The sequence below is a fragment of the Prinia subflava genome, chromosome 17, assembly GCF_021018805.1.
Source record: "Prinia subflava isolate CZ2003 ecotype Zambia chromosome 17, Cam_Psub_1.2, whole genome shotgun sequence".
Lineage (NCBI taxonomy): Eukaryota > Metazoa > Chordata > Aves > Passeriformes > Cisticolidae > Prinia > Prinia subflava.
This window is the reverse complement of record NC_086263.1, coordinates 1,736,668-1,753,905: the sequence shown is the minus strand read 5'-3', so window position 1 is coordinate 1,753,905 and position 17,238 is coordinate 1,736,668. Positions and strand designations below refer to the sequence as shown.

The following is a 17,238-nucleotide window of genomic DNA, read 5'->3' as shown; positions in this document are numbered from 1 at the left end:
TTTTTCACTTCTAAGTATAGTTTTGGTTTCTTCCTCAAGATTTTCCTAGGCCAGAATGAGAAAGTTGCACACTTGTCTTTTACACAGACCCTGGCAGAGCCTGAAGCCTAAATTCAGACCAGTTGTCAGCATCTATAGGTGTCCTTGTTTCTGGGGCTGGAAAAGGATTGTTTTGTATAACTACACTGCGAGGAGAACTTGCTAGTACTTTATATGAAGTTCAGTTGTATGCCAGTGCAGCACAAAACGTGGAAAATGTGAGAGCTGAGCCCTGGGCCGTCCCTTCCCGCAGGTGTCGGTGCTGGCGGTCAGCGGGAGCAGCTCCTTGCTGGCCTCTGCTCAGGCCGGGCCCCGCAGCGCGGGGCGCCTCTGGGACTTCCCCACGGGAGCCTGCCTCTGCCTCTTCAAAACCTGCCTGCAGTCCCTGGTGTCCCTCAGGTGGGTGTCAGTGCGTGCAGGTGTGTGCTCAGCACTGCAGCACAGCAGCTTTTCCGGGCTGTTCCTGCGTGATAAACCAGGGATGAATTAGAGCTGCCTGTGTTTGTCACCAGACCTGCTGGCAGCTGGCCTGGATATGCTGCCAGCTCTCTGCTGAGCTCATCCCTCAGGTGTTGCTGTCTCCCTGTCCCCTCACTTGTCCCCTTTTATGCCCTGTGAGGGTGAACCCAGGGTACAAGGAGCTGTTTTTCACCAGGTCTCTCTTGCAGCTTTTCCCACAGTGGAGCTGTTCTGTGTGGTGTTGGGAAGGACGTGCACGGCAAAACGGTGAGAGCTGACCCTGGGGCTGGGAGGTTTCTCTGAGAGAGCTGTTCTCCCAGATTCTGGAGTTATTTTCCAGGCAAGCCTCTGCTCTCAGCTTTCCTAGACACGTTCTTGGGGGACATCCCTTTCTCATTAGCTGCCTGGAGAATACTTTCCCTCTGCCTGATGCTTGTGGGTGTTCCTCAGCTGCAAGTGAACAAATCCTTTCAGAAGCAGCTGGAGAGACCTGCTGGGGTTGTGCTTTGGGGCTGTTCTATCCCTGGAGTGGTCCCAGCTAGGACCCAGGCAGGGTGATGGGATTATATCTTTATTTTAACAGCATTTAGGGCAAGATGTGAGGTGAAATCTTCCAGCTCCAGGCATCCCTGTGGGAAGGAGTGCTGGGCACTGGAGCTGCCGCCCACCTTTGTAGCTGGGGATGACGCAGATCCCACATGTAGCAGTCAAAAATAAACTTGTTCCATGGGACTGGGGGTTTTGTTTTGTCAGTGGAACTGTTTTTCATCCACTGTTTTCACCCTTTAGTGACGACCATCAGCAATTAGCTGTGCCATCACTAAGTGAAGGAAAAACCACAGTGCTCTGTGTTTTTCCCAGCGTGTGGCAGTGTTCTGTGATCTGGAGCTGGGGAGGTGGGATTAATGGGGAGAAAGCAGAGTGGGAGAAAGGGGGTGCTGGGGGAGTACCTCTCCTAGGGTGGTGCCTCAGCCCATCCCAGCCTCTCAGGTGATGCTGGGTTTAGTTTTAACACTGTGCTGGAATGCAGAGCATCCTCCTGAGTTTCTGCAGCCATCTGCCCCTTTGCTGCAGGCAGAGGGTTTGACTCCTGCTCCTGCTGATGGGCACTGAGGGCACACAGACCTGTCCTGGGCAGTGGACACGTGCTGCCTCCTGCTCCCTCAGTCCTGGGACAGCTCCTGTATCCCAGCAGGCAGAGTTTCCACTGCTCTGTGGAAATTCTTTCCAAGTCTGAGCCCTGTTGCCAGCAGTCCTGGGACTTAGAACCTCTAATTACGGAGGATATTGCCATGAAGCTTTGTAAAGCTGTTGGACTGTCCTAAACCCTCTGTGCAATGAGTTTTATTTCCCTGCTCCAGCTCTGTTATCAATACTTCATGCCCAGCTCTGGAGCAGCTGCTGGATGAAAAACTCTTCTGCTGCCAAGGTTTTGAGCAGCTCTCCCATCATATTTCCTTGCTTCAGATGGTGGTGGTGTGGAACACTGCTCAGGTGACTCATGGTGGAGGCGTGACTGTGCTGGCCAAAGCACACACAGATGTGGACATCCAGGCCATGAAGATTGCTTTTTTTGATGATACCAGGTAGTGGGACAGTAAAAGAAATTTAAAGTATTGATTTTTAGATATTGGGAAGGAATTATTCCCTGGGAGGTTGGGGGGCCCCTGGCACAGGGTGCCCAGAACAGCTGTGGCTGTCCCATATCTGGAAGTGTCCAAGGCCAGGCTGGATGGGGCTTGGAGCAACCTGGAATAGTGGAAGGTGTCCCTGCCCATGGCAGGGGGTGGAACAAGATGAACTTTAAGGTCCCTTTGCCCCAAACCACTTTCATTCGTTAACTGGCATAGCTGGGGGGGATTGTGGTGCTGCAGCCATCGGGTTGCCGTTCCTGTTCTCAGTCCTTGCTGTCCGTGGGACCCTGCCCTTCCCTCGGGGGCCCGGGGAGCCCTGCCCGGTGCTCAGGCCGTGTCTCCCGGGACAGGATGGCGTCGTGTGGCCGGGACAGCGTCCGGCTGTGGCGCGTGCGGAGCGGAGCCCTGCGCTCGTGTCCCGTCGACCTGGGCGAGTACCACTCCCTGGACTTCACCGACCTGGCCTTCCAGGAGGGGCCCCAGCAGGAGCCGGAGCAGCGCGCGCTGTAAGGGCCTGGCACTGCCACTGCCACTGTCACTGCCACTGTCACCTGTCCTGGGCAGCCCAGCAGGAGGCAGCTCTGCAGCTCTCCCTGCTTAGCATTCGCCTTCCGCCTCGACCACGGCGTTTTGCTGGGGTTCTCCCTCAAAATACAGCTGGAGCCTTCTGGAGCTGGGAGGGGCTCTCCCCACTCAGCACGTGTCACTCCCAAAAGGGATTTGGCTCCTCACAGAACAGCCTCTTTGCTCTTGCTGTGCTGCTGTTCTGCCATATTTAGTGACTCTCCTCACCTGAAGCTCTCTGTTGGATTCCTGGGTCAGCAGGAGGAGCCTGGTACACATCCTCTTGATACAGACACACGCTTTGTTGTTTTATTTTAATCTTCAAAGCCAGACCTTTGTTGTCCCGCAAAGGCAGAGCTGTCAGCTCAGCCAGCCTGTGGCAGGGGGAGGCTCCTTTCTGGAGTTTATGGCAAGCTTCTAGCTCTTTTGCAAATTCCTGTTCCAAAGGATGAGGAAACCAAATAGGAAGCTCTGACTTCTTTGGAGGTGTGTGGAACACGTGCACACCTTGTTGACCTCTTATATTACTTGTGAGCCAGGATTGCATTACACAAATCAGTTGAACCAAGGTAAACCAAGGTGATTCTTTACTAAAAGCAAGTCTCTCCTGTTTGTTTTTTTCACAGCTTTGTGTGCAGCAGGAGCGGCCACGTGCTGGAGGTGGACTACGAGAACGTCTGTGTGCGGAGCGCACGGCGCCTGCTGCCTGCACAGCCCCAGGGGGATGGGCAGGAGCAGGCAGGGAACGGCTCAGGTGGGAGCAGGAGCAGGTGCAGGCAGGGAACAGCTCAGATGGGAGCAGGTGCAGGCAGGGAACAGCTCAGGTGGGAGCAGGAGCAGGTAGGGAGCAGCTCAGATGGGAGCAGGAGCAGGCAGGGAACAGCTCAGGTGGGAGTGGGGAGCAGGTAGGGAACAGCTCAGATGGGAGCAGCTCAGGTGGAAGCAGCTCAGGTGGGAGTGGGGAGCAGGTAGGGAACAGCTCAGATGGGAGCAACTCAGGTGGGAGCAGCTCAGGTGGGAGTGGGGAGCAGGTAGGGAACAGCTCAGGTGGGAGCAGGAGCGGGCAGGGAGAGGGAGAAAACAACCAGGGACAACCTCCGCCCCCATCAGGGTCAGAAATCTGCTCAAAACCAACCAGCTCTTTACCTACTGCTGAAGGATTATTTTGGGGTTGATTAGATCATTGCTATTTGCCTCTTAAGGACTGCAAATAATCTGCCTTAGTACAGCAAAGTATCGTTTCTTAAGAAAGATTTTAGCATTTTAAATGCTGATTGCACTTTCAGAGAAACACCACTTTTAGAAACATGAAACAAGGTCTTCATTTGCTGATGGGAGGCTTAATGGAGAGATGGAAAAAGAACTAAGATTAACGAAAAATATGAATTTGGGGATTTTTTCATTATTCAGCTGGTGCAGAGCGTTCGGGGAATCGTTGTTGCTCTACATTAAGTAGACCAGCTTTCAGCTCTTCCATTAACTTGAACAGCAGGAAGAATTTACTTTCAAGTGTGATTGCTCTGATATCTTAAAACTTTGTGCATAGTTTGCTTTGGCAAATTGAGCTAATTAATCTATAATGTGGCCTTTGAGAGGTATGTAACTGCAGTTCTCACTTCATGGGCAAGAAAGGGCCCAAGAGGAGATGAAACAAAGTCCATGCAGCCTCCTGGTCTCAGTGCTGGCTCTGACTTACGGCCTTTATAGCTGAACTTAGGTTGGATATTGGGGAAAAATTCTTGACTGAAAGTGTGATAAGGCATTGGAACAAGCTGCCCATTCTATCCCTGGAAATGTTCAAAAAGCCTGTGGATGGGCCCCTGGGGACATGGGCTGGTGGTGGGATAATGGTTGGACTCAATGAGGTTTTCCATCCTTAATGATTCCATGAATCAAAACCTCCCAGTTTGTGGATCTGTATCTCCCTTCTGCAGAGAGGCTTTGGGACATGGCAGTGAAAGGATTTGTACCTCAGGCAGCTAACCCTGTGCTATAGGATCCTGTTTGAGGCAAAAATATGGCAGGGGTAGGAATTTTCTCTGCCTGGCAGGAGTTTCACAGTGGTAAGGAGGAGTTTGGAACCCTGAGAAGGGCTGCTGAGACCCTTCAGCCTGTTCTGCCAGTCACTGTGGGATTCCTGCATCCTCCTCAGGCTCCAGCTGGGTGTGGATGGACTATCAGCTCTTGGATGGTTCCCCACTCAAGTTGAGCTTTCTTGTTTCACCTGTATAAGGAGCTGTTTCTTGGGTTTCCAGGCCCTGGGATTGCTATAAACAGCATCAGCATGTCCTTGACCTTCTGTGCCACGGGATCAGAGGATGGCTACGTGAGGCTGTGGCCACTGGACTTCTCAGCTGCTGTCCTAGAGGCAGGTGAGTGGAGGTGGGAGTGCTGCTTCCGAGCTCCACTTCTGCTGCAGATCCAGAGCTCCACTGCCACAGCTCCCACAGCAAACCTCATGAGTGGGGGCTGTGTTGTGTGTGCTGCCTCCAGGGCTGACTGGCCTGGAAGTCTTCAGTGGCAATTACTCATGTTTATTCTTGTAACTCATAGGAGAAAGGCAGGATTTCCTGGGAAAGAACAGACTTTCCATCTTGATTTTTGTGCCCTTCTAGCAACAGCACATCTGTCCATGAAAAATTAGGGGAGAAGTGGAGCAGTTCGTGATTGTTTTGAGTGTTTTTGAAATGATCACCATTACAGCAGAGCCCAGGGACATTAGGAAGGGCAGAGACTAATCTCTGTATTCTGTCACTAAACTCACACCTGCAAGCATTCAGTCTTCAGGTGTGGGCTGCTCATTCCTGTGGGCATTGCTTTCCTAAACGTGGGTCTGTAGCTATGTTCCAGCTGCTCCTTTCCCAGAGGATTTGTTGACTCCTGTGTCTTTCCCCAGAGCATGAGGCTTCAGTGAGTTCTGTCTGCATCAGCCCAGACAGCCACAAAGTCCTGTCCATGACAGCTACTGGGAATCTGGGCTACCTGGACATCCAGGCCCGGGACTACAGCACGCTGATGCGCGCTCACCAGGAGCCTGTGCTGGGCTTCTCGGTGGAGGGGAAGGGCAAGCAGATAGCAACAGTGTCCCAGGACAGCACCGTCCGCGTGTGGGACCTGGCCTCCAGGCAGCAGGTGCGTGACACAAGAGCCAGGTGGTGTCTCGTGTTTATTAAGAGTCTCCCTGGTCTCTGTTTGCTCCAATTATCAAAGCCGACAGCTCAGGCCCCCCCCCCCCGGAGGGGTCCTGTGGGCAAGAGACCCTTTGGAAGTACAGAGTTCTGAGATATTGTTAGACAAAAGTATTTTCTTTTCCTCCATCTTTTGAAGATTGTTTTTTAGCACAAACCGTAATGCCCAAGGGCTTTATCTAAATGCCCAAAGACCCAGGACTTCACTGAGCTTTGGATCCATGCAGGCAGGAGCAGGGACATGCTCATGGTGGGGGTGTGAGGCTGGCCAGTTGTTGGGTCCTGCTGCAGCTGCAGTCCTCTCCAGCTTCATGCCCCTGGTGTCTCTTCCCTGCAGCTCTATGACTTTTCAGCTGCAGAGGAAACTCCGTGTACCGTGGCCTTCCACCCCTTCTGGAAGATGCTGGCCTGTGGCTTTGACAGCGGGGTGGTGCGGGTCTTCAGCCTGGCTGCCTCTGACCTCCTGCTGGAGCACAAGTGGGTGAAGTGGGACCTACACAGGATCTAACTGGGTGTCCTGGTGATGAGACACAGCCACAGTGACAATCCTGGAGCTCCACAAGCCTCAGGTCCCAGCTGGGTGGGTTTGGGGCAGGTCCTGCTGTGCCGAGGCTCCGGGTGGTGAAAGCTCAAGTTTTGAAAGGCTTGAGGGCTTTCTTTGTGACTGCCCAGTGGACAGCAGTAGGAAAGTAGAGAGCAGCTGGGCAGGGAGCCCTTGTGAGCCTCAGTGTGGGACTGGGAGGATGTTCCAAAGGGAGAGGGATGTTCCACCCAGGCTGGAGCGCTGCACTTGCTGCTCGGTTTTCCAACAAGTTGGAATGTTGGTTGTCCTGGGCTGCTACAGGGGTGAGCACAGTGGGGTCCTGCTCTGTTCCTGGTTAATTTCTGCTCTTGGGTTCTTCACCATGTTACACTCAACATCACCACTGTTCCCTCTGTGTGTGATTCCTTTTTCTCTCCTTTTTCCACGTTTTCTGCCCTCTTTCAGGCAGCACCGCACTGCCATCACCGGGCTGACCTTCTCTCCAGATGGCAATTTGATGTTCAGCTCCTGCTTGCAGGGAACCCTGGCTCTGTACAGATTTGAGATGTGGAAGTCACAGGTTCTGAGAGTCCTGGGTAAGACACCGGGGTTGGGGTTGCCTTTCTTATTTTTTTGTATTAGCACAGACATCCTGACACCAGAGCCAACCCAAACTCAGGCTTGGAGTGATAATTCCCATTGAACCTTCTGAGCTTTGTCATTTCCCCCTGCACTGGGCATGGCTGAGGCACCTCCAGTCCTGGGTGCCTCACAACACAGACACTGAGGGGCTGGAGCTTGTCTAGGGAAGGGAACAGAGCTGGGGAAGGGGCTGGAGCACCAGGAGAAGCTGAGGGAGCTGGGAAAGGGGCTCAGCCTGGAGAAAAGGAGGCTCAGGGGGGCCCTTGTGGCTCTGCACAACTCCTGACAGGAGGGGACAGCCAGGGGAGTTGGGCTCTGCTCCCAGGGAACAGGGACAGGACAAGAAGAAACAGCCTTAAGTTATGTCAGGGGAGATTTAGATTTGATCATGAGAAAATTTCTTCATGGAAAGGGTGGTCAGGCATTTGCACAGCTGCCCAGGGCAGTGGTGGGGTCACCATCCCTGAGGGGATTTAAAAGATGTGGGTGTGGCACCTGGGGACATGTTTTAGTGGACTTGATGATCTTAGAGGGCTTTCCCAACCTTAATGGTTCTGTGATTTCTGCTTGTACCTTCTGTGTGACTGCCAGCACTTCCCTACCCCTGTCCTGGTTCAAACCCTCTCACCCTGCTGGTGTGATGATTTCATGAATGTGCGGGGCTCACAGAGATTTATTCATGCCCAGGCCCTGACTCTTTCCATTCTGTGCATGTGCAATTTAATTTGTTTGAAGTGAATTGTTGCCCTAATCCTGCCTGCAGCAGAGCAGCTCTGTGCCGGTGAATGGAGCTGGTGGAGAGCTGGAGGCAGGGCAGGGGCAAGGAAAAATTAGTGTCATATTTAATGTACACTTTAGAAATGTGTTTAGACAGCACAAGCTTGGGCAGGGAAAGGGAACTCTGATTTTTATACAGTGCAATATTGCACAAAGAGGAGGAATCTGCCCCAGGAAGTGTGCAGGAGAAGGAGCAAGGGTTGGAGGAATCAGGGAATTCATCCAAAATCACCTGGGTTTGGTGTCAGTGCTGCAGCTGGACCTTCAAATGGTGACTGTGCTCTGAAACTGTGTTTGCTGCCTGGTCACGTTCCAGGGACAGAACAGTGGAATTATGGTCATGGAATAAATACAGACAATTGCTGTAATTTCTGTGATTTTCAGACCCCTGGGTCTCTCTGCCCTCTGGACTGACATCAGTGTGGTGGTGTTCAGCACTGATTTCGTTCTGCTCTGGGTTCAGACACCCAGGCTGCAGCTGAGATCTCACAGAGCTCCTCATCACAGCCTCTTGTAACGCTAAAAAATAAACCCTAAAATCAGTTTTATTCCTTTGACTTTGTTCTGCTCTCCTTGAAAACACTGCATGTTCACTCGGAACAAGCTGTGCATCTCAACCTTGTTTTTGAGGTGGTTCACAGCACATTCTGGGTGTGCAACTCAAATTTGTAGCATCTCCTACAGGTTGTTTTTTTTTCTCAGGCTGCAGGAGAAGCTGCAGCTGCTGCTCAGCAGCACCATCAGAGTGGGCTTTGCTCCTCCTCACTCTCTTGCTGTGTCCCCCAGGCAATGTGGTGGCCCGGGATGCTGGCAGTGGCGCGGACACTCTGGTGGTCAGTGGGGACAGTCGCCTGCTGGCCTTCGTGGGGCCCTCCAAGTATGTCGTGACAGTGATGGAGGCCTGCTCCCTGGATGAGGTACCAGCAGACTCCCCCTGCTCTGGGGACAGGGGTGTCCCCTGCAAACTCCATAGGCAGCATCCAGGGAGGTGGATCAGGGCGTGAGCACCAGCTGACAGTGAGCTCCCTGGTTTGCCTTCTGTGAGACAGAAACAACAAATTCAAGGTTTCTTTTCCTCTCACTTCATTCCCCTCTAGAAACATAATTTGGAGAAGTGCTGTGGAGACTGTCAGCTCTCCTCTCTCTCTTGACCTGCTCTTCTGGGCATTGCCTGGACCTGCAGCCCCTCATTAAGTGGGAAGGGAAGGGTCCAGGGGACTCCATAGCCTCGTGTTTGGAGCACAGGAGCAATCCTGAGGCTCCTGCAGTGTTTCTTCAGTGGCTCTTTGTTCCACAGCTGCTGAGGGTGGACATCAGCATCCTCGACCTGCACAGCACCGTCTTGGACTCTGCAGTGAAGGTCTGCTTTGGTCCTGTGCCTCAGGGCGAGCTCCTGGTGTCCACTTCTTCCAATAAAATCCTTGTGCTTGATGCAAAAACCGGACGGCTGGTGCGAGAGGTAGGACACTGAAATTCATCCACGAGGTTTCCCGTGGGGGCTGGGCACTTCATGTCTCCTGTAGGAGGTTAAATTAGAGAAAAACTCCTCCTGGAGCTCACAGGCTTCAAAGAAACACAAGTGGGAAGCCTGCAGCTGTCCCAGTGTGCTCGTGCTCAGGGTGAGCCTGAGCTTGTCCTTGTTTTCCACACTGTCACACTGCTGTTCTCTTGCTGAAGTGTAAACAAGGATATGAACCAGTTCAGCTAAGGCCACCGGTGCCATTTCTTGTCCTCAGGTGTCCCCTGTGCACAGGCTGACCTGTTCTTCCTTGGCACTGAGCAAGGATAGCCAGTACCTGCTCACTGCTGGTGACAAGGTCATCAAGGTGTGGGACTATCGGATGCGCTTCAACATCAACTTCCAGGTACTGCCCACACCGGGAGGGAAGGGGTGGGGTTGCATTGCTGAATCCCCAGGGAAGAGAGCAGCAAATTGGCTGTGTATGACTTGGCCCAGTGTCCCCACTCCCAGTTTGCCCAGTTTGCAGAGAAATGCAGCCCCAGTCCCACACTGTAACAACGCCCAGCAGTGGGCACAGGCTGTGGCTGCTCCAACAGCCCAGTGAGACCCTCTGCAAAGGACAGAGGTAGGTGATAGCTCTGTGTTAGGGACAGGGTCACGTGGAGAGGAAAATGGTTCACCCAAGGCTTCAGAGGCAGGACAAGACTTTGGACTGTTCAGCTTTTGCTTCCTTCCCTGGATGAGTGTCTTGGAGGTCTATGTTGATCAGCCTATAGGAGTGAGAACTGTAGGTGTGATAGATCCTCTTCTGGACGTTCTGCTGAGGCCTGTAGAGCCTGGCTGTGCAGGACAGGGAGTGGAGTAACCCCATCCTGACAGGACAGGTGCTGATGGGAGGTTCAAGGCGTGCTCTCTCCCAGGTGTTCATCGGCCACTCGGAGCCCGTGCGCCAGGTCGCCTTCACCCCAGACCAAGAGCACGTCATCAGCGTTGGGGATGCCATCTTCCTCTGGGATTTCCTAGCTGCACCTCCAGTCAGGTCATCCCCAGCCAGGTAAAGGTGCTGGGCAGTGCCTTCCCTGTGTGACTTTCCCTGCCCCATCCCTGCGTGACTGCAGTCTCCTCATCTTCCAGGGCTCATTCCTCCGCGTCCACTCTGCCGCTGAGGTCAGGTGAGTTTGCCTCTTCCCATGAGTTGTGCTGGCAGCTTTTCTGGAGGGTGGGGATTTGGGGGGATGGTTCCTTTCCTGAGGGAGTCATTAGTGAGGGGCAAACCAGCTAATTAGCTTTGAAGGACTATCTCCAATTAATTGGCTCCTCTCAGTCTGCCTAGGTGGGGATGTTCTGAGCAGAGCCACTCTGGGCTTTCTGGTGGATTTTCAACTTCAGTGTTCTCTGTCTCCATCTCTTCCTCCTCCTTCTTTCTCCCTCATTATTGCTCTTTCTCTGTCCCTCTCTTTCTTAAAACACAGAGAAGTGGCTTCTATGGAAGCTGGAAAACTGAGCTTGGAGATGTCACCATGCAGAAGGATGAGAGGAGCATGGGGTGAAGGAAGTGACACCAAGCCTTTTCCTTTCCCAGACAGCAGCTCTGAGAAGCCCAAGGATGTCTCTGAGACCCCTCGGCAGACAGTGCCTCTTCCATTGCTGTCCTCCCCACCATGTCTGGATGTCAGCTCTGTCCACCCAGCAGGATTTCCAAGTAAGAGGAACTGCTTGCAGGAAAGGGGAACATCAACCTCCTTTTGGGAAAAACTTGGCTAGTTCAGCAGCATCCTTGGAGCCATCCCTACGTGTGATCCCTTCTGGCAGGCTGACAGACCAGTCTGCAATTCCTCCCCCTGCAGAAAGCCTGGAGGTGCTGGGGTTCAGCACCCCTTTATACTCTGCTCTCCTCCACATACCGAGCTGCTGGCACAGCTTCTCTGGCTGTGCTAAACACCCTGTTGGCTGTTCCCAATAGGAATTGTCTGCTTTGCCCTCCACCCTAACAGCTGGACTGTTCCACAGAGCAGGGGAGTGACACTGCCAGAGGCCAAGGGGTCAGGCACACATGAAGTGGTGCTGCAGGACATGGATGGCTCCATCTTCCCACTGATTTTTCTCCCCAGGTATTTTCTCCGAGTCAGACAGGGAGGAGGAAGCAGATCTGCCAGACAGCAGCGGCAAGGTGGCAAATGAGCACAAAGATTCCTCAGTGCTTGTGGTGGAATCAGACGGGAATGAGGAGCCTGTTGTGAGGCCCAAAGTGAGGCAGGAGGGCCCGAGGTCTCCTGGAAAACCAGCAAACGGTAAATCAGGGGTGTTGGCAGTTTGTACAGAGCTGTAGGCCTGCATGGCAGCTTGGTCTATCCCCCAAACCAAAGAAAGATCATTAATATTATGGGGCAGCGAGACCCAGACACATGCTCTGAGCTGTGAGGTGAAAGGCTGCAACGTGTTCCTTAGGAGTTTTCCCGTGGGCATGACCTTCCAAGGGAAGTCAGTGTTTAGGGAAACTCACATTGATCCCTAAAACTGCTCGTTTTTCTGGCTGTTTCCCTGCTGCTGCTTCTGGGCACACCAGAAGCCTGGAGCCAGTGTCATCTCTGAGTGGCACGTCCCATTAAATCCAGCTGCAATTAAAGCTCCCAATGGCTCTATTAATAGCTGCGCAGCCTGGGAGCTGCAGCGGTGCATGGCGACCTGCCAGGAGCAAGCAGCTGCCAGCGCTCAGCCCTGGCAGGACTGGCTGGAAAGCCTCAGGGTAAAATTGCCCCCAGTGCTCCTGTTACAGTCCTGGAGCTGTGGGGCTCATGGTTTCACAGGAATGCCCAGAGCACGAGGTGTGGGTGTCCTTAGGCTGTTTGCAGTGTGGTGTGGCTGAGTGGGGAAGGAACTGGCCCAGAGAATGGCTGGAGCTGTGTCAGGGAGGGTCAGGCTGGATATCAGGAAAAGGCTCTTCCCCCAGAGGATGTCGGGCATGGACCAGGCTCCCCAGGGAATGGGCATGGCTGCCAGAGCTCCAGGAACGCTTGGACAATGCTCTGAGGCACAGGGTGGGATTGTTGGGGTGTCTGTGCAGGGCCAGGAGTTGAACTCGTGGTCCTTGTGGGTCCCTTCCCACTTGGGCAATGCCACATGTGACACTGCAGTTTGATTTTTGCCTCATGTGTGTTCACACATGCAGAATAATAAATATAAGCAAGCCACAGCCTGGGTGCTGCTCCAAACCTTTCCCAGAGCAGTATCCCATGGGTACCATTTTCTCCTTTGTGTAGCAGAACCCAGGAAGGGAACCAAAACTCCCAAGTCCCAATGTTCCATCCGCCCGGATTCCTACCGGCATTTCACTGCTCGCTTCAAGGCATCAGTGCTCCCCCAGGTGAGAGCTGTGCTGGTTTCCACGTGGAGAACAGGCATTTTGCGGCTGGGGTAGGTGGATTTTCCAAATTGTTTCCATTTTGTTCTCTGTTGGAAAGCAATTTGGGAAATATACCCCTGGGCTGATGTTTAGTGAGAAATCCTAACGTTAATTCCGTGTTCTCCTCTATATGTAACTCTTCCCAGACTAGTAAAAAGTGAGTTGTGCTCAACTCTTTTTGTGGTGCCCAAATCTGCATACATTTTTATTCAAAAGGAGTGGAAATGGCATGTGCTATTGAGAGTGAAAGACGAGTGAGCAATGGAGTGATTCATTGTGCTCCCATATTTGCGAGCAGCTGCATTGGCAGAGCAGGCTGGGGAAGGCAAACCCATGGAGCGAAGTGAGGAGAGGCACAGCTCCTGCTCTGTTAACAAACACAGCAGGAATAAAACAGAAACCTAACTCAGCCCTTCCCTCAGCTGTGCTGCTAGTGCTGGGAGAACAGCTACATCCAGATTTCACCCCCAATCCTCTCCTCTGTCCCTCCACCTGGCAGCATTTTTCTCTCAGTTCTCTTCCTATTGAAATATCTGCATCCCAAGTCAGCCATGGAACTCTTTCCCAGCAGGATTAGCAGCTGCTCCTTGGCTGGGCATTTGCTGCCAGTCTCTTTTGTGCCCCATCTGAAAGCATCTGTGCCTGGCTGTGCTGGGGCAGTGTCTCTTTTGTTACAGAATATTTCTCTCTTCCATTATGGAATTGTGTGAGTTCTGGCATGGATCTGTGTGGGATGTGTGTTTTAGGACACTCACTTTTTCCTGTGTGGGTGTTGATGCACCTGACCAGACCATTCTTCCAGAGATTATTTTAAGCCAGAGTCTGTTTTTCTTGCAGAGTTTCTTGTCTCCTCCAGCAGGCAGTGAGCTGCTGAAGCTGAAAGCAGTAATCGGCTACAATGGGAATGGCAGAGGAAATATGGTGTGGAACCCGGATACAGGTACACTGGGAATGCTCTGGAGTGGTGGGATGTGTTGCCAGAGCAGCTGTGGCTGCCCCTGGATCCCTGGCAGTGTCCAAGGCCAGGCTGGACAGGACTTGGAGCAGCCTGGGACAGTGGAAGGTGTCCCTGCCCATGGCAGGGGTGGAACGAGATGAGCTTCAAGGTCCTTTCCAACCCAACCCACGTGTGGTTCTAGGGGTGTGTACTGAGTGAAATTATGATCTTCTGTCTGTTGGACTGGGATCTTTGCTTGAACACAGCGGTCCTTTGTGTTGGTAAAATCCAATAGCTCTTTGCTGTTGGCAAGCTTCAGTTAGTGGGGCAGACTCAGGCTCCAGTTGTTGAGTGGACAGAGCAGGAGGGAAGCTCACAAAGCCCATCCTGCCTCCTTTCTCCAGCTGGAATGATGCCCAACAGCTCTGCTTTACTCAGGTTAGGGAAAGTGAGATTTCACCCCGCTCCCAACCTGCTGCTGCTGAGCTGCATCAAAGAGTCAGCTTTTACGTATTAATGAATCATAGAATTTTCCATGTGGGTTGTGGTGGGGGCTGTATGTGCAGCCTTTCCATGAAAACATCCCCTCTCCTCCTCCTCCTCTGCCAGGCTTCTTCGCCTACTCCTGTGGCTGTGTCATCGTGGTTGAAGATCTGCACTCGGGCTCCCAGAGCCACCGGCTGGGCCATGCTGAGGAGATCTCCACACTCGCCCTCAGCCACAATGCCCAGGTGGGAGAGGCTGCTGCTGCCCCGGGCCAGGGCTTGTCCCTGTCACTTTGCAATCCCACAGCCCAAAATCCGTTTGTCTGTTCCTCCTTCTGCCTGGAGGCTATGGAAATCATTTTGGAGTCAGCTATCTTTTGTGCTGGCTCGGTGTGGACTGGAGAGTGACCAGAGCAGGGAACAGAGCTGGGGAAGGGGCTGGAACATGAGTCTGATGAGGAGCAGCTCAGTCTGGAGAAAAGAAGGCTCAGGGGGGACCTTCTGGCTCTCCACAGCTCCCTGACAGGAGGGGGCAACTGGTGAGGGTCAGGCTCTGCTCCCAGGGAACAGGGACAGGACAAGAGGAAATGACCTCAAGTTCAGGTTGAACATCAGGAAAAATTTCTCCATGGAAAGGGTGGCCAGGCATTGGAAGAGGCTGCCCAGGAGTGGTGAGGTCCCCATCCTTGGAGGTGTGAAGGGAGGAGCTGGATGTGGCACTCAGTGCTCTGGGCTGGGTGACAAGGTGGGGATCAGTCACAGGTTGGACTCGATGATCTTGGAGATCTTTCCCGACCTCAGAGATTCTGTGATTCTGTAAAGGCTGTTCTCTTCCTCTGGGTGATGCTGCCTTTCCCTCCTGCCATCAGCTGAATGGTTGTTTCTCACTGAATTCTCCATTTACCAACCACATCCCTTTAATGTGGGACTGAAAAAACTGTTAAGGCTAATGAGCATTCTCTAATTACTTACACATTGTTCTGTTAGGTTCTTGCCTCTGCCTCAGGGAAGAAGGATGGAGACTCCCACTGTCAGATCTGCATCTGGAGCACCCAGGATGGGGCCTGCACAGCAGAGCTGTTCCACCATGAGACACAAGTGCAAGCCATGGCATTCTCCTGGGATGACAAATTCCTTGTCACCATAGGTGAGGACCCCTGTAGCAGCAGCTGTGGGTGCAGGGGTGCACCCCAGAGCAGACAGCTCATGGCAGGAGGATGCTGTGAGCACCAAATACCTGCCAGATGTGCAGCAGGCTTGTGGGTAGGAAGCTGTTCCATGGTATCCTTGGGACAGCAGGGAATGCAGCAGTTACAGCTTTCTTCTCCTCACTCACTAGTGCTTCTTAAACTCCCTGTGAATGGTTTGGGGCTACTATTTATAGTGTGCAGAGGGAAAAGCCTTCTTCTGGACTTGTTATTGCTGCCTAGATAGACTTGGACAGAAGTAGCCAGGCTCCCAACTGTGAGCCTCCTGCCAGGCAGCCATGCCAGCACAGGATGGATGCTCAAGCTGTCTGTTTTGTTCAGGCAGGGGACATTTAAAGGACAACATGCAATTAGGAAGCTCTTGTTTTGCATGAGAGGAGACCTGTGGAGCAGGCAGTAAGCTTGCTCCAGGCTGGTGAGGCTGCCTTTGGAAAGAAAAGCAGGCTTTGCTGGAGAGAAAGGGAGCTTCAGGGAGCAGTGTGGGAGAGCAGCTCTCCTCCTCCAGCTCTGGTCTGGGCTGCAGGGGAGGGAAAGCTGAAAGCCTCCACAGAGCTTGTGGAGCCTGGGAAAGGCAGCAGGAGAGCACTGTCCTCCTGAGCTCTCTGGAAGCTTGGGAATTTTGCCATCACTGAGGCCAGTGCCTTCTGTTCCCACCCAGCTGCAGTGGCTTCCATGGAGGTCAGCTCCCACCTCAGTGGGACCGTGGCAAAGGTGACATCCCGTTCTTTGTCAAGACAGGGTTTAGCCCTGAGTGCCCAGTGTCACTGGGGTTTGTGTGGGGCATTCCCAAGGTGTGCAGCGACTCCTAAGGATGGAGAAATAGCAGGGAAACTGCTCTGCCTGCTGCAATCCCAGTCCTGGCTGCTCCAAATGACTCCACTGCCAGGACAGGTTTGCTACAGCCTCCAGTGTGAAGTGCTGGGCCAGTTCTGGCTGTCCTTAACTTGGGCAAGCGTCTGTGGAGTTGTGCAGCTTGTGCTGAGCACAGGAGTTGTGTCCATGCCTGGAATGGTGTTTGGGACAGTTGTCTCCCAACGGCTGGATGAGGAGTGACGCAGTCGATGTGCGTGTGCTGTGTGGATGCTTGTGGGCATCCTGAGGCAGCAGAATTCTTCCTCCTGTCTTTCCCATTCTCCTCAGGGGACTACAGTGACCAGAGCATGGCTCTGTGGAGCACCCACACCTATGAGCTCATGCTGTCCACACGTATCTCAGAGCCTCTCCACGACGTGGCTTTTAGCCCTGGCTCTCATCAAGACCTGGCCTGCGTGGGGAGGGGAGCTGTCATGTTCTGGCTGTTGGAGCAGCAGGAAGCTGCTGTCAGACTCAAGGTAAACCTTCCTTTTACCTTTTAAGATTTATTTTCAGCATCTCTGACTTATTTTCCAAGCCCCTGGTGAGGGCTCTGTGAGAGCTGATGATTTCTCTCAGTGAGGTGATATTGACTGTGCACAAATAGCTTTTGGTAGTATTTGAGGCATTAACTGCAGGAATTGAGGGAGGAGGATGTTTTTTTCTCCTGATGCATCTAAGCATGTTCATTCCCTTTGACATTCCTGGTTTTTGCTCTGGCAGGTTCATCGAGCCCCTGCCCCGGACGTGCTGGGGCTGGTGGAGCTGACATCTCTCTGTTACGGTGCTGACACTCTCCTGTACAGTGGGACCAACTCAGGCCAGATCTGTGTGTGGGACACAGAGACCAAATCCTGCTTCATGACGTGGGAGGCTGATGAGGGCGAGATCGGTGGGTGCAGTGTCAGGGCTGGAATGAGGAATCTGTTGGGAAAGAAGCCATGAGTCGCAGACTTCCCATTTCAGCTGTGCTTGGAAAACCAGTGTGCTGTGTTGGATGCAAGATGTGTAGGGTAGCAATGCATCTGTGACCTGGGTTTCCTCAGCATCCTGGGTTTCCTGGGC

The 17,238-nt window shown here is 53.0% G+C and overlaps 1 protein-coding gene across 6 annotated transcripts in view; it reads left to right on the top strand.

Annotated features, from left to right (window-relative positions):
• The window catches only part of LOC134559466 (mitochondrial Rho GTPase 2), a 45,075-nt gene that overhangs the window by 7,856 nt on the left and 19,981 nt on the right, over positions 1-17,238 (top strand). For 3 of the 6 annotated variants that reach the window (XM_063414248.1, XM_063414241.1, XM_063414245.1), the window contains exons 11-32: positions 293-438; positions 708-765; positions 1,966-2,084; positions 2,483-2,638; positions 3,323-3,450; positions 4,952-5,068; positions 5,593-5,828; positions 6,222-6,361; positions 6,873-7,003; positions 8,613-8,743; positions 9,124-9,285; positions 9,563-9,691; positions 10,209-10,342; positions 10,423-10,460; positions 10,871-10,990; positions 11,400-11,579; positions 12,552-12,652; positions 13,529-13,631; positions 14,238-14,359; positions 15,101-15,260; positions 16,462-16,652; positions 16,897-17,065. In XM_063414248.1, coding sequence (XP_063270318.1) covers positions 293-438; positions 708-765; positions 1,966-2,084; positions 2,483-2,638; positions 3,323-3,450; positions 4,952-5,068; positions 5,593-5,828; positions 6,222-6,361; positions 6,873-7,003; positions 8,613-8,743; positions 9,124-9,285; positions 9,563-9,691; positions 10,209-10,342; positions 10,423-10,460; positions 10,871-10,990; positions 11,400-11,579; positions 12,552-12,652; positions 13,529-13,631; positions 14,238-14,359; positions 15,101-15,260; positions 16,462-16,652; positions 16,897-17,065 — 2,971 coding nt within the window. Of the gene's footprint in view, positions 1-292; positions 439-707; positions 766-1,965; positions 2,085-2,482; positions 2,639-3,322; positions 3,451-4,951; positions 5,069-5,592; positions 5,829-6,221; positions 6,362-6,872; positions 7,004-8,612; positions 8,744-9,123; positions 9,286-9,562; positions 9,692-10,208; positions 10,343-10,422; positions 10,461-10,870; positions 10,991-11,399; positions 11,580-12,548; positions 12,653-13,528; positions 13,632-14,237; positions 14,360-15,100; positions 15,261-16,461; positions 16,653-16,896; positions 17,066-17,238 lie in introns of all 6 variants that reach the window. The other 3 variants (XM_063414240.1, XM_063414244.1, XM_063414242.1) reach the window with 2 other exon arrangements.